This window comes from Chinchilla lanigera, unplaced genomic scaffold (genome assembly GCF_000276665.1).
Source record: "Chinchilla lanigera isolate Chin_1 unplaced genomic scaffold, ChiLan1.0 scaffold00074, whole genome shotgun sequence".
Classification (NCBI taxonomy): domain Eukaryota; kingdom Metazoa; phylum Chordata; class Mammalia; order Rodentia; family Chinchillidae; genus Chinchilla; species Chinchilla lanigera.
The window spans coordinates 433,199-449,054 of record NW_004955475.1 but is presented as its reverse complement, the minus strand read 5'-3'; the positions used below and the strand labels follow the sequence as shown (position 1 = coordinate 449,054).

Genomic DNA, 15,856 nt, shown 5'->3' with positions numbered 1-15,856 from the left:
GTCCAGAAAATTACTAGCACAAAACTTTCTCCTCAGTGAACCAAGAGAAAGCAGCTATATATTGTAACTGTCTTACATTTATGTATATATGTATGTTTTTTTCCTTTTTCCCTTCCTTCCCCTTTTCTTCCATCACAGTTTTTTTTTTCTTTTGAACAGTTTCTTCCCTATTCACAATATCTATTGTACATTTTGGATCTTGTTTCCTCTTTCAGATTCTCACGCTAGTGAGATAATATAATGTTTATACTTGTGATCTGGTTTATTTCACTTAAGATTTTGAGTTGTATGCATTTACCTGTAAAAGTCTCAAGTTTATCATTTTTAACTCTATAGTGATTCTCACAGTTTTCCTCTTAGCTTTACTGCTGATATCACTAACTTTCTTTGGAGTCATGGTTATGTTATTTTACACAAGTAAAGCACAAAGAAAAAGACAAATGCTTTAACACACTAACACAAGCACTATATAGTATGTTGTCTTGGTGAGAGCAGTGCTTAGACTGAAGTGTCACCCCTTTGTGCCTGTGGTGAGACATGACATGTGACTGACTCTCAGCCCATATACGTTTTTCAAGTTGGATTTTCAGTTTGTCTAGCAAAGTTACAAACATTGAGCATATTTTTTTCAAATTTTGCTGTTCAAATGGTAGGAAGTTCTATTTTGGAGCCCTTCAACAACTGGAGTATCACTGTGTTTGAAAAACAAGACATTGTTTTTGGGTTAAAGACAAGGCTGGCAACCAGATCCAGTTAATACAGTATTTCATTAGCTCTTCTATTTTGTCATCATGACCTTTCCTGGCATTTTCCTTTGTAATCCCTTTTAGCTGATTCTAGATTTCACCCTGCCTTTGAAATCTTAACATCTTCAGCTGTTCTATGGTTATGTTGCCCACAGTCACTTGTGTGTAGTGACTGTAGATGAATAGCATCTCATTATCCACTGGCATAGTCTTGACAGACTTAACACCCTGAAGGAGCTTTCTCAAACTTAGCCTAGACCTACTAAGGATTCCTGGGGGCACACAGAAAAGGGAAAGAGCAGAAAGTAATGATATAAGAGGAGATTGGCAAATACCTTTAGAGACACAGCCTCAAGCATCCCCACCTCAGATTCTACTAGTCATGTATAAATGCAGTGCAGTAGATGATGGTATTGTGCTGAAACCACGTCACTTCACAGTGTGACTATGCTAGTAACCTCTACAGCTCATTTCTTTTGAGTTTACTGAGCATGTACAAGTATGTATTATGTAATGACTATTTTCTTACACCTTTCCTCTTTAAATTACCATCACATTTTTGTCCCTTTCAACATTCCCTCGTAAGGTGATTTGAACATACCATTTGATTATTATGTCTGCCTATATTTGTTGCTCGTGTGTGTTCTTTATTAAACTCTGATGATTACAGTAGTCCTCTTTGGTGTCACTGGAATCTTAAATGCAATTGCAGATCAAGCAGTAAAATCCTGGCCCAGCACTAGATTTATATCTAGATGATCCAGGATAATGTATTCATATGATCTTTTATTTTTAAATTTCAATTTAGCAGAAAGTTGCAGGAATCATAGAGTCATCCCTTGATATCTATGAGGGATTGGTTCTAAGGCCACCCATGCACACACTAAAATATGAGGATGCTCAAATCCCTTGTATAAAATGGTGTATTATGGTATATAACCTACATACATTCTCTTGTATACACTAAATCATCCCAAATTACTTACAGCATCTAATACAGTGTAAACAGTGATGCCTTCGTTCACAAACTTAATTTGTTCCACAATCCTGGGGGAAATGGCTATATTTGTGTTCATGCAAAGAAGATGGCCATGGTTGTGTTCATCACCCTAGGCAGAATGTGCAAAGAAGAAATTTTGCCAAGTGCTTCTGTTTGCAAATCAAATTGTTTGCAAACAAAAGCATTTGTGAACCAAGGTACCACTGTATTTATTGTTTAGAGAATAATGCCAAGAAAATTATCTACAAATTCAGTACAGACATAATTTTTTCACATATTTTCAACTTATGGTTGGTTAAATCCACCAGTGCACAGCCCATGGGTACAGAGGGCCTACTGTCAAAGAACTTCAATCTACCTACCACCAAGATTCATTAGTTACTGTCACCATGTTACCACATTTGCTTTTGTAGTCTGTGTATGCTTATTTTTCTATGAACCATTTGAGAGTAAGTTGCAGATACATCCCCTTTTATGCGACCTTAAGATCAAAATGAAAAGAATTCTTTTAAAAAAATCAGAATATTGTAAGTAAAGCTATAATTCAAATCCCTTTGGCTGACCATTCTCTTTCCAAAGGTAATTCCCAATTAGTATGTATTCTTCTTTACTTAAATACTTGTACTTTTATATATGTGTACTTATAGTAAATTTAGTATTTGGGGGTTAAAAAACAAATTTACTACACATGAAAGTTTTGATTTAAAAAAAAAATGTTCAAAAAGGACTGGAGGTAGAGCTCAGTGATAGCACTTTCCTGGCATGCACAAGGCCCTGGGTTCAATCCCCAGTACTACCTCAAAAGAAAAAGATTATGTGGAAAAAATGCTCTAATATAACATTAAATTGGAATACACAATGCAGTACAACCACAATATATAATACAATCTAGTCCACTAGGTAAAGCTGTTTTTAAGTAATGTCAGGAGAAAATATTAGAATGTTAATTGGTTATCTCTGGCTATTGGAATTATGAGTGATTCCACTCATTTTTATTATTTTTCTATACTTAGAACTTTTCTGTAGTGGGAAGTTTATATAATTGGGCTGGAGGAGCAACTAAATAATTTAGAAAAAGGTAAAAGAAGGCTAAAAGGTGATGAGAGGCTTGTAAAAGCAGAGCTTGTTGATGAGAAGCACCAACACACTGCCTGGTGAGAAGGATGGGGCAAGAGAAGATCCCAACGTGAGATGGGAAAGTCCTCATCTCCTTTCCTGTTTTCCCTGCTGAGACCAGGAGGAGCAAAGACACATGAAGATCATAGATGAGACCATGGCGCAGCTACAGGACCTGAAGAATCAGCACCTGGCCAAGAAGTCAGAAGTGAATGACAAGAATCATGAGATGGAGGAGATTCGGAAGAAACTAGGAGGTGCCAACAAGTGAGTGGGTTCAGCCCCAGTATGGTAGGAAGTAGGTAGAACAGGCAACCTGCCGGATTGGGGTCTCACTTAGCTCCCTGGACCTTTTTAGGGAAATGACCCATTTACAGAAAGAGGTGACAGCCATTGAAACTAAGCTTGAACAGAAGCGCAGTGACCGCCACAACTTGCTACAGGCGTGCAAGATGCAGGACATCAAGTTGCCACTCTCGAAGGGCACCATGGATGACATTAGTCAGGAAGAGGTGAGTATTATGGCTGGTAGTAGGAATGGGCTGTGGACGTGACTAGGAAGGGCAGGTGACAGAAGGACAGTGAGGGGCATAAAGAACAAATGACAGGCTGGGTGTGATGGCTTAGGCCTGTAATCCCAGCACTCAGGAGGCTGAGGCAGGAAGATCACTGCGAGTTCGAGGCCAGCCTGGGCTACAAAGTTAGGGGCTACAAAGTTAGTTCGAGGCCAGCTGGAGCTGCGTAGTGAAAGCCTGTGTCAAAAAAAAAAAAAAAAAAAAAAGAAAAGAAAAGGATGTAGAAGAGATGAGGCATGGTGAATTAGTTAAGGCAAGTGAGGTGAAAAGTGGTTCTGGTGTGAGAGGGAAGGTGAGTTGAACGTTGTGCTGCAAGCCAGTGGGTGATATGAGAGTTGAGTTAGGACTGGATGAATTCATTAACCTTAAGGACTTGAACTATGTTGTGTTAGCTCCAGCAGGTGGTGGATATTGGTAAGAGCGGGAAGTGATGGATGTTAGCCAAGAGCAAAGAAAGACGGGAATATGGAGGAACAGAGTGATGGCTTAGCTGCAGTGAGAGAGGTTGGCCAGGAGAGGGTTGAGTAATGGACATTAGCAGTGCAGAGGTGAGGAAGCTTAGTTACAGGAAAGGGACCGACATTAACCATTAGAGATGTTGAGGCCTTTTATCCATTGGAAGTGAAGAATGCTAGGTAGCGGGTGGAGAACATTAGCTACAAGGAGATTTATGTATATTTTGTCTTAAAATATACATGTATCTCAGTCCCACAGGTCTTCTTCCCTCTTCCAAGGAGCATTTTAGTTTGATTCAGAAAAATATTTTCAACATCAGAGTTTTTCTGGGCATTATGATAGCTTATGACATTATTACTTCTAATCCTAACCACATGCCTGTAAGGCAAGCATTGTCCCCAGGTTACAGATGAAGAAACTTGGGGTGGGGATATGTAATTAGTGATAAAATGCTTGCCCAAAGTACATGAGGTCCTGGGTTCCATTCCAGCACTGCAAAAATGGGTGGAGGGGTGACCTCACAATCCAAGAGCATGATTTGCCCAGGATCTGGCTGTTCATAAGAAATACAGCCTAATTTTAAAATTAGATCTGTTTCTTTTGCCCCAGAAGTGCTTCCTCCAACACATTGAAGCCTGCAGAGGAGCCCTAGCCTCCACTTGGAGGGATATTCTTGGCTAGACTGCTCCATTTGATACTCTCTCTCACCATTACAGGGTAGCTCTCAGGGAGAGGATTCAGTGAGTGGCTCTCAGAGAACTTCCAATATCTATGCACGAGAGGCCCTCATCGAGATTGACTATGGTGACCTTTGTGAGGATCTCAAGGTAAGGATCAACCATGGGGGCATCTTCCCAGGTGTCCTCTTCAGTCAGCCCATCTGGGGGCATGGAGACATGCAGATTGTAGCTGGAAAGAAGAGCTGGCAAGGGAAGGAGGCCCAAGCTGTGAGTCAAAGACTCCTCCTTCGTATGTACACACAGACATGTACACAGATTGGCCTTAAGTGTTTCTCAGGACACTGTGCTAGTTACTGTCCTCATCCTGGGTATCTCTCACTCATCTTGCTTCAGTTTCCATCTGTGTGCTAGGTCCCATGGGTTATCTCAAACCTCCTCCCAAATCTGCACCTTCTCAGTGCCACGTATATGCTCAATCAGAAATCTCAGCCTCATGCTTGACTCCTCTCTCTTACACTTTACATAATCAATTACCAAGCCTTATCAGATCTGTCTCCTAAATATCTATTGAATTCTCCTTTCTCTCTGTTTTTGCCCTCTCTCCAGAGCAGGACTCTTTCATCTCACATGGACTTGCAGTAGCATCCTAGTTTCCAGTGCATTCCAATTCATACCTCATCATTATTCCAGGGGAACTTGATTTTGTAAAACACACGCGCGCGCACACACACACACACACACACATTTATGGAAATTTTCAAACATATATAGAAGTAAGCCAAATGATATAATGAATGCCAGGCACCCATCACCCAACTTCAACAGTTAGTAACATATGGTCAGTCTTGTTTTTTATACCCATCACCATTGGACTATTTTAAAGCAAATTCCAGACATTATTGCATCCATAATTACTCAGCATGTATCTCTAGACTATGAGCACTCTTTAAAAAACAACCAGAACATCATACCTAAGAAAATCGAATTACTCTGTAACAAGTGTTTAGATTTTTATGAAATTGCCCCTACCTCACCTCCTTTCTTGCAATTTATATGTTCAAATGAGGATTTAAGTGAGGCCAGTATGTTAAAATTTGGTCTCTGCTAATCTTTAACATTTTTGTATCCCTTTTTATTTTCTTCCTATTTATTTATAGAAAAAACTGGGTCATTGGTCTTGTAGAATTTTCTACATTTCTGTGTTAAAATAACTGTTTCAGAGTTGAAGGGGTGTGGATGATAGAATATTGGACATAGAGTTGATAACTGTTGAGCTGAGTAATAGGTACCTGGGGTTTCATTATATCCTGAGTTTTTGTGTATATCTGATAATTTACATAATACAGCTTTTTAAAAATCATTGGGTTCAAGTGAAGTTAGTTTCATGTTAGCATTTAACCAATTGGTTTTAGCAGTTGTTGACAGTCACTGCCTAGATCTATTAAGGTTTTCAAAGTGATGATTTTCTAATTTTTTCCTTCTTTCTCCATTTATTAGTGGGAACTATAAAAGGAATTTTCCAACAACTATTTAGTTCCCTTGAAATGTAGTACTCCTCCTTTATCCATGGTTTTGCTTTCAAGGTTTTAGTTTCCATGGTCAGCTGTGATCAGAAAATATTAAATGGAAAATTCTGTAAGTAATTTAAAAGGTTTAAATTGTATGCATTCTGAGTAAGGTGAAGAATCTCTTGCCCTCCCTCTACATTCCTGGGAACATCAGTCTTTTAGGTGGTGTAGCCACGCTCTACACCTTACTCCTACACATTAGTCACTTAGTAGCCATCTGACTTACCAGATCAACTCCTGTGATATCACAGTGCTGTGTTCAAGAATGCTTAACTGTCTTAGTTACTACTTTCTTGTTGCTGAGACAAAATACCTGGTACCTACAAGTTAAAGGAGGAAAGGTTTGTTTTAGCTCACAGTTTGTAGAAGTTTCAGTCCATAGTCAGCTTCATGACAGGGTGAGATGGCCAAGGGGCATGGCAGAGGAGAAACAGTCCAAGGCAGGGCAGGCAGAAAAAAGCTGCAGCAAGCCTCCCTTTCCCTTTTTATTCCATTCAGGCTATAAGTCTGTTGGTTGGTGCCACTCACACCCAGGGTGAGTCTTCTGTCTTTAGTCAATCCATTCAGCCACACCAGAACTATACTAATCCAGTCATTGGACTAACCTGATTATCAGACACCCATGATCCAGTCATTCCCGAAAGCCCCACTTAGGAGCACTTGAGGCTTTGGGGAACATTTTCGATGTAAACCTGTGGTAGTGAACCTGTGGCACATGAGCTGCAGTGGGCTGTTTGTTATCACTGAAAAAACTAAACACTGAAAAAACTATAGTACTTAAGTAGTAGCCCAACACTGTCATAATTCCTACATGCCTACACCATTCATCTTGCTTCATCTTATCATGTAGGCATTGATTGTATTATCTCACATCACTTCCACAAGAAGAGAAGGACAAATGCAGTACAATAAAATATTTCGAAAGGCCACATTCACATAACTTTTATTACAGTATATTGTTACAATTGTTTTATTTTTAGTTAATCTCTTACTTTGCCTAATTTACAAATTAAACTTTTATTATAGATATGTATGTATAGGAGAAAACAGCATAGATATGATTATTATCTGTGATTTCAGGCATTCCCTGGAGTTTCTGGAATGCATTCCACGTGGGATAGAGAGACTACTGAACAGTTGGTACAGGAAAGATAGGATAGTTATTTCCATTGTTTACCAGTTTTGGAGAATGATGAATTGGTTCCCCTTCTCACTTCAAAGGTGTCCAATGAGATTTTTAATTTATATTCATAATAAACTTAAGTGGATTGTTTTGTATTCTTTTTTGAAACAATCTCAATACATAGCACAGGCTGTACTAGAACTCATTACAAATCTCCTGCCTCAGCCTTCCAAGTGTTGGGATTATAGGTGTGCGCTACCACCCCTACCATAAATTTAAGTGTTTTAAATATACTTGTTTCATTCTATTAGAGTAATTTTTCTTAGTTTTTAATTTCTATTTGTACATGTTTACAGTATGTAATGATTACATTCCTTGTGCAGAGTTGGTACATGTATGTAAAACATCTTAATTGTTTTCTGATCAATTTTCCATCCCTACCCTCTCCCATCTCTTTCTCTCTTGGTCACCTTAACTTTTAACAAGCCCTGTCTCCTTATTTTGTATTATCTTTTTTTTATTATTATTATTATTTTAAAGAGTAAAAGAAGGATAACATAGTGATAGGGGGGCTTACCGAATTACAGACAAAGTGGTAGGAAATTATCAATGGTTGTTGTTTTACATACTGTATTTCGTATTATCTTTTATTTAGCTCTTTTCTAATGTTTTAGATTTCTCATATAAAAGAAACTGGTATTTAAACTAGTGTGCCTGAATTATTTCATTGGATGTTATGATCTCAAAGTGCATCCATTTTCCTACATATGACTCAAGTTTATCCTTCATATATGGTAGAGTAGTACTGCATCATGTATAAATACCACGTTTTCTTATCCATTCATCTGTTAATAGACAGATGCTGCTTGCAAGATTCAGCTATTATGAATTGTGTTGCTATAAACATGAATATGCATCAATCACTGTCATATGATGTCTTTAGTTTTCTGAGGAATCTCCATACTGATTTCCATAATTGTTGTGCTAGTTTACATTCCCACCAGCAAAGTAGAAGGGTTTCTTTTTCCCTACAGGCTCACTGGCATTTATTAGTTGATTTCTTTTTTGTTTGTTTTTTGTTTTTTTCTGGTACCGGGAATCGAACTCACGACCTTGCGTTTGCCAGGCAGGCACTGTGCCGCTGAGCTAAATCCCCAGCCCCTAGTTGATTTCTTGATGATAGTCATTCTTTCTGTAGTGAGATAGAATCTTAGTATTGTTTTAATTTGCATTTCTCTAAAGGTCAGAGATGTTCAATATTTGCTTATGTATCAATTGGTCATTTGTACTTCTGAGAAGAATGTTTTCATTTAACTCAGTTGCCAAAGTTTTTAATTGTGTCTTTTTTTTTTAGGTTATTTTCTTTTTGGAGTTCTTTATATATTCTAGATATTGGACCTCTGACAAAAATATTTTCCCATTCTATAGATTATCTCTTTACTCTGTTGGTTGTTTCCTTTGCTGTGGAGAAGCATTTTAATTTGATATATTCCCATTTGTTGATTCTTGGTATTTGTTCTTGTGCCGTTGGGGTTCTGTTCAGAAACTCCTTGCCTATGTCTGTGTTTTCAAGAGTTTTACCTATTTTATCGCCCAGCACATTGTTTGTGTTTTAATGTTTAGATCTTCAGTCCATTTTGGTATTAGTTTAGTACACGGTGAGAGGTACAGGTGTAGCTTCAATCTTCTGCATGTGGATAGCCAGCTTTACCAGCACCATATGTTAAACAAGCTCTCTTTCCTCCAGTACAGTGTATGTTTTTGGCCCCTTTGTTAAAGGTCATACGTCTGAACGCGCCTGGGATTGTTTGTGCGTCTTCCATTCTGTTGCGCTGATACACGTCTGCTTTTGTGCCAGTCCTGTGCTGTTTTTATCACTGTGGTTTTGTACAGTAATAGGACTTGGAGCCCGGGATTATGATGCCTCCTGCTTTGTCCTGTTGTCCAGGATTGCTTTTGTAACTCTGGGTCTCTTCCGGTTCCACATGAATTTTAGGGTTATGTTCTCTAGGTCTGTGAGGAATGCTGCTGGCATTTTGAGGAACAGGGGACATGTTTCCATTTTCTGATGTCCTATTTGATCTCCTGTTTCAAAGTACTGTCGTTCTCATAGTAGAGGTCTTTCATTTAGTTAGGTTAATTCCTATGTATTTAACTTTTCTTGATGCTATGACTGGTATTGTTTTCCTAATTTCTTTCTCAGTGGGTTCATTATCAGTGTACAGGAATGCTACTGATCTTTGCATGTCAATTTTGTAACCTGCTACACTACCGAATGTGGTGATTAATTGTGGGAGTCTTTTTCTGGAAATTTTTAGGTCTTCTATAGAGGATCATGTCTTCTGCAAATAATGGTAATTTGACTTCTTCCTTACCTATACATACCCCTTTTCTTTGTTTCTCTTTCCTGGTTGCTCAGGCTAATGTTTACTGTACTGTATTGAACAGGAGTGGTGATACTGGACATCCTTGTCTTGTTCCTGATTTTAGAGGGAAAACTTTCAGCTTTTCCCCATTTAATCTGATATGGGCTGTTGATTTGTCATAAATGGCTTTTGTCAGATTGAGATAAGGTCCTTCTACACCAGTGGTGACGAACCTATGGCACACGTGGGCCATTTGTATCATTGCAAGCTCTAAAAGGTTCAGCATCACTGCTCTGTACTTGTTTTCTTTGGGGTTTTTATCATGGATATCATGAATGGAGGTTGGGTTTTGTTTTTTTTTTTTTAAGGTTGGGTTCTGTGAGAGGATTTTCCCACATCTATTGAGATGATCGTTTGATTTTTGTCCTTCTGTTTATGATCCCATTTATTAAACTTACTGATTTGGATATGTTGAACCATCCTTGAGCCGGTTCATCCTGAGACGAATCCTCCTTGGTGATGATGTATGATCTTTTGGATGATTTGTTGCAGTCTGTGTGCCAGTGCAGTGGTACCTTGGTTCATGAGCTTAATTCGTCCCCCAGTTCTGTGGAAGATGGCCACATTCGTGTTCCTGCAGGGAACATGGCTGTGGTCATGTTCATCACCCCATGTGGAGTTTGCAAATGGAAGCAAAATTTTGCCCAATTGTTCACGAACAGAAACGTTTGTGAACCCACGTATTACTGTCCCTTGTCGAGGATTTTTACATTGATGTTCATTAAAGAGATTGGCCTGTAGTTCTCTTTTTTGGTTGGGTCCTTGCCTGGTTTTGGCATCAGGATAATGCTAGCTTCCGTGAGTGACTCTGGGAAGAGACTCCTTCTCTCTCAGTTTCATCAAAGAGTTTGAGGAATATTGGTGTTAGGGCTTCCCTGAATTTCTTGTGGAGTTTAGCAGCGAATCTATCAGGTCCTGGGCTTTTCTCAATTGCTAGGTTTTTTAAATTCCTGTTTCAGTTTCATTGCCAGTTACAGGATTCTAGGAACTGTCTAATTTCTTCTGTGACCCGTGATTCTTTGCGAATATACTGTTCGTAGTTTCCATGTGTCTGAATAATTTCCGTGGTTTCTTTGGCCATTGATCTCTCATTTCGCTGCACTAGGTCTGATGGTATGCAGGGGATAATCCCCATTCTTTTGCATTTACGTGACTAGTTTTGCATGCTGTACACACTAGTACGTGGTCTGCTTGGAGAAAGGCCCACGTGCTGCTGAGGCGAATGTGTCGTCTGTTGTTGGGTGGAACACTGTCGATATCTATTAAGTCCATTTGTTTGAAGGTTTGGTTCAACTCTGATATTTCTTTGTTGATTTTTGTCTAGTTGACATGTCAGTTTGTGACAGTGTGGTATTGGGGTCCCTCACTATAATCGTGCTGATGTTCATCCTTTATGTGTGGTAGTGTCTGATTTATGCAGCTGGGTGCCCCAGTGGCTCTGTGCATATGTTTATAATCTCTTGCTGTTGAATTGTACCCTTAATCAATATGTAGGGCCTTTGCCTCTGCTGATCAGCTTTGGCTTGAAGTCACTCTGTCTGGAAATACAATAGTTACTTCTGCTTATTTTCGCCTTCTCATTGTAGACAGAATTGTTTCCCATCCTTTGATTTGTATTCTATGTGTATCTCTTTAGGTTAAATGTTTTTCTTATGTACAGCATCCGTTTTGGTTTTGTTTCTTGTTGCATTCTACTAATTTATGTTTTGATTGGGAAATTGAGACCGCTCGTGTTATACGTTATTATGGAAAGAGACTGACTTATTCCTGTCATTGCTTTACTTTCAAGCTGCTGATTCCCTTTGCCTCTTCTATTTAATTCCTTGTCCTTCCTGATACATTCATTCTATTAGATTTTTTTGGCATTGTTGGTGTCATTGTCTCTTTCTAGGATATCCTATGGAAGCTTTTGAAGTGCTACTTTGGTGGTCATCAATTTCATAAGTTTCTCTTTGTCATCCAAAGACCTTGTTTCTCCATCAATTTGAAAGAACGTTTTGTAGGATCTGTCAATCTGGGTTGTACAGTGTTTTCTTTCAGAGCTTGAAAGTTTTTATTTCCTGGCCTTTAAGCCTTGTGTTTAGAAGTTTGCTGTAATTCTAATGGATTTATCTTTATAAGTGATTTGTTGCTTTTCTTTAATAGCTTGTAGGGTTCTGTCCTTATATTACACTTCCATAATTTTGACTATGTAGTGTGTTAGGGAGAAATTCTTTTCTAATCATGGCTATTTGGGGTTCTGTATGCCTCACATAACTGCATGCTTCTTTCCCCATGATTGGAAAGTTTTCTGTTGTTATTTCTGTAAACTTTTTTTTTGTTGTTGTTAAATGCTATTGGTATTATCCCCTGATTTCACTAATTCTGTTTAATCTTAGATTTGTGTCACCTAGCAGCTGTTGGATCCATTTATCATGTTCTCTTGTTTTTAAGGTATGTGAATAATTGGTCACTGACATCCGGGCTGTCTTCTTCTTCTTTTTTTTTTTTTTTCCTTTTTTTTTTTTTTTTTTTGTACTGGGAATTGAACTCAGGACCTTGTGCTTGCCAGACAGGCACTGTGCCACTGAGGTATATCCCTGGCCCAGCACTGTCTTCTACTTGTTTTCTACTTGTTACACTCTGTCCTCACATTGGTCACTTCTGGCAATATTAATTCTATTCATACTTTGAATAGGATTTTTAATCTCCTATATTTCTGTTCGATACCTTTTCGTGGACTATAATTATTCAATAAACTTGTCATTCATGTTATGTATCATTTTGTTTAGCTCAGCTAGCTTTTTATTAGTATTTTCTGTAAACTTGCGTATCATTTTGTTATGTTCATTATCCATTTAATTGTATCTTTGAGCTTGCCAAGCGCCTTATTTGATCTGTTCTCTCTCTCTCGCTCACTCTTGTTCTTGTGCTGAAGTTTGTAGGTCAATTACAGTGGAAAGACTTCAGTAATGTTATAGAGGGCATTCTCTTTAGTTAACATCTACTTTTAAATGATGTACTGTAGTGGTGCACCTCTGTAATCCCAGCACTCAGGGGGCTGAGGCAGGAAGATCACCATGAGTTTGAGGTAGCCTGGACTATGTAGTGAGTTCAAGGCAAGCCTGAACTGCATAGTGGTATGGCTAACTGTAGGTGTTTGCCTATGTTCCAAGATCCAAATGGCCCTGTTAATTTGGGGGGAGGGAAGGTACAGTATAATTGACCCACCATCCAATTCTCTGTTAATGGACCACAGTATTATTAATGTCACAAAGGCAATCCAGATATTGGCATACAGAAAACCAGTTAATATCAACAACTATGCCGCCCTGGCAATAGCAACAAAATTAGCTGCAATAATAATGTCAAAAACAAACGATATTGCCATACCATGAGAACCAACAGTATATCACCCTTAACCATATAAATATGATCGATAACTATAGCATAAACACTAACAAAGCAAATACTGGCATACTGTAAATACCTGCTAAGTGCAACCAATATACATCCACTAACAATAGAAAAGAATTCAACAGTAATAAAATAGGCTTAACTATCTAAAGATTAATAAAGCTTAATGGTTGTACTAGTAAAATAGGGTTAGGAGATGGGAGAATGAAAGCAGGAAAATTTTAAGAATTAACCAATGGAAGATGGAAAGGAGGAGAGAAGAGTGAGAATGCATTCAGTTAAGTTTAAAGAAATTAGCAGAATTAGATAAAAGTGAAAGAGAACAAGAGGGCTGGGGATACAGTTCAGTGGCACAGCACCTGCCTGGCAAGCATGAGGTCCCGAGTTTGATTCCTGGTACCAAAAAAAAAAAAAAAAGGAAAAATTAAAAGATAAAAAGAGTTAAAAGGAAAAAAGTCAATCCCCCCCCCAAAAAAAAAACTTAAAAAAAGGAAAAACAAGGGGAAAATAAGTCCAGAAAATTCCTTTGAAGTTGAGATTGGTTTCTTCCCAGGGTCTGCAGTCTTAGAATCCACCAAGTCACAGTTTTCTCCACCTAAATTTATAGCTTGTGTGTTTATAACCTGCCCTCCCTGCTCCAGAGTCCTCTGTTTGTACACCCCAGGCTATGGCAACCATCTAAGCTGAGGTGTATCCTTGCTTATGTTGACAGAAGGGTAGAGCAATCAGACCACTGATCATTGTGCTGAATATAGGCAGCAAGGTGGGCGTTCGAGCAGACTGTTGGACTTAATGCAGGCACTTTCACATCCAGCTGCCTCTGAAAGCCATATATGCTGGGCCTGGCTTCTCATCACGTAGGGCAGGGGTCCATGTCCTTCCTGGCCTGAGCCTAAACTTCTTGGGGATCTATGTCTAGCCTGCATCCTCCCTGCGACTGTCTCTTATGGTCGTCTCCTACCCAGTTACTGTGGTAGGCTAACACTGCAAACCCTGAAGTACAGTTGTGGCTCTTCCCAAAATGGGTCCTTATTAAACCCTCTCAAATATGGTGGGTGCTGCAGTGGGTTTCTTCTCCATCTCTAGCCTGCCATGTGGAATGAGTCATTTTCAGAGTAAAACCCCATGTTGTTTTTGCAGTTTACAACTGTGGAATTTTCTCTGGGCTAGCATTATCTGTCCATTCTGTTGTTTTCCCTTGGAGCTGTCATTCCTTTGCCAGTGGACTTTGTGTCTGCAGAGAGAGGTCCCCTTTCCCAGGAGCTAGATTGAGCCTTTTAAATTGCTTCATTCTTTTTTTTTTTTTTTTATGTTTTTTGAGACAGGGTCTCCATCTGTAATTCAAGCTGGCCTTGAACTTACTATGCAGCTCAGGCTGCCCTTGAACTCACAGTGATCCTCCTGCGTCAGCCTCCCAAGTGATAGGAATTACAGGCATGCACCACTATGCCTGGCAGATGGCTTCATTCTTTTGTCTGCATTTTGCATTATTTTTTCCAGCTTCTCTGTAGTTGCTAGTTTACCTGTCAGCTCCCTCCCAGTTTCCAGGGATTGACTTTTTTCTCTTCACCAAAGTGTTCTTTTCCAGGTATCTTGATCCCAGTTCCCAGAAAGGCTGTATTTTGCTGCTGATTGCTATTCTGCCATTTTTTCTCCCTCTTTTCTTTTCTTTTTTTTTTTTTTTGTGGTACTAGGGATTGAACTCAGGGCCTTCTGCATGTTAGGTGAGCACTCTACCACTGAGCTACATCCCCAGCCCTCGCTCTTTTTTATGGTACTAAGGATTGAACCCAGGAAGCACTGAGCTACATCCCCATCCCCTTTTAAATTTTGAGTCTTACTAATTTCCCCTGGTTGGCCTCAAACTTATAATCGCCTACCTTAGCTTCAAGTTAATTTTTGTTGGTTTTAGATTTTTATTATGGAAAATTTTATATGCAAATGTAAAATAATAAAATATTCCTTCTTGTGTGTATTAATGTTTGATTGATTGCCAAACTTGTTTCATGTGCACTTTCCACACACTCTGTAATAAGCTTGGACATATTTCATTCGTTAATATTGCAGATTGTATCTCTAAAAGTTTTAAAAATTAGTACCATTATCATGGCTCTAAAATAATAATTGTTGGGCTAGGAATGTAGCTCAGTGGAAGAGTGTTGCCTATCATGATCAAGGCCTGGTTTGATCCCCAGCACCACAAATAAAATCTTCATTAATATGATGATTAATGTTAAATGTACCTGATTTTTATACATACAGACATCCACATTCTCATGGTTTGCTTGCTTGAATTGGAGTCAAATAAAATGATTCGTTGAAAGGGCGGGAGATAGAGCTCAGTGGTGGAGTACTTGGCTAATGTATACAAGGCCCTGTCCCTTGTACTAAGGGAAAGAAAAGTGATTGATCAATGGATAGATAGATAAGGATGATTGATAAAGCCATTACTTGATATGTCTCATGTATCATTTAATCTGTAAAACTTCCCTCCGTTTTTATTTTTCCTTGCAATATTTTTTTGATGTTGAAAGAATTGACTCACTTTTCCTGAAGGATTTTCCACATTGTGTACTCAGACTATACTTTATGATGTTAAACTGTCTTCCCAGAATAAAACAAAAAAGATAGGCCTGTTATTCCTTACAGTTCTTTAAGTGGGTAGTGTGTATCTTCTCGCATTCTGCCCAGTGGGAATGCATTCAGTACTATAAATTAATGCTGCTCAGAAGAGATAAAATATGACCCCATGTGTAACTTTAGACTTTTC

General features: G+C 38.7%; 1 protein-coding gene across 3 annotated transcripts in view; it reads left to right on the top strand.

Moving 5' to 3' along the window:
* Smc1a (structural maintenance of chromosomes 1A) overlaps positions 1–15,856 on the top strand; it is a 46,815-nt gene that overhangs the window by 19,232 nt on the left and 11,727 nt on the right. For all 3 annotated transcript variants that reach the window (XM_005401492.2, XM_005401493.1, XM_013502820.1), the window contains 3 exons: positions 2,984–3,129; positions 3,221–3,374; positions 4,610–4,720. In XM_005401492.2, coding sequence (XP_005401549.1) covers positions 2,984–3,129; positions 3,221–3,374; positions 4,610–4,720 — 411 coding nt within the window. The remainder of the gene's footprint in view (positions 1–2,983; positions 3,130–3,220; positions 3,375–4,609; positions 4,721–15,856) is intronic.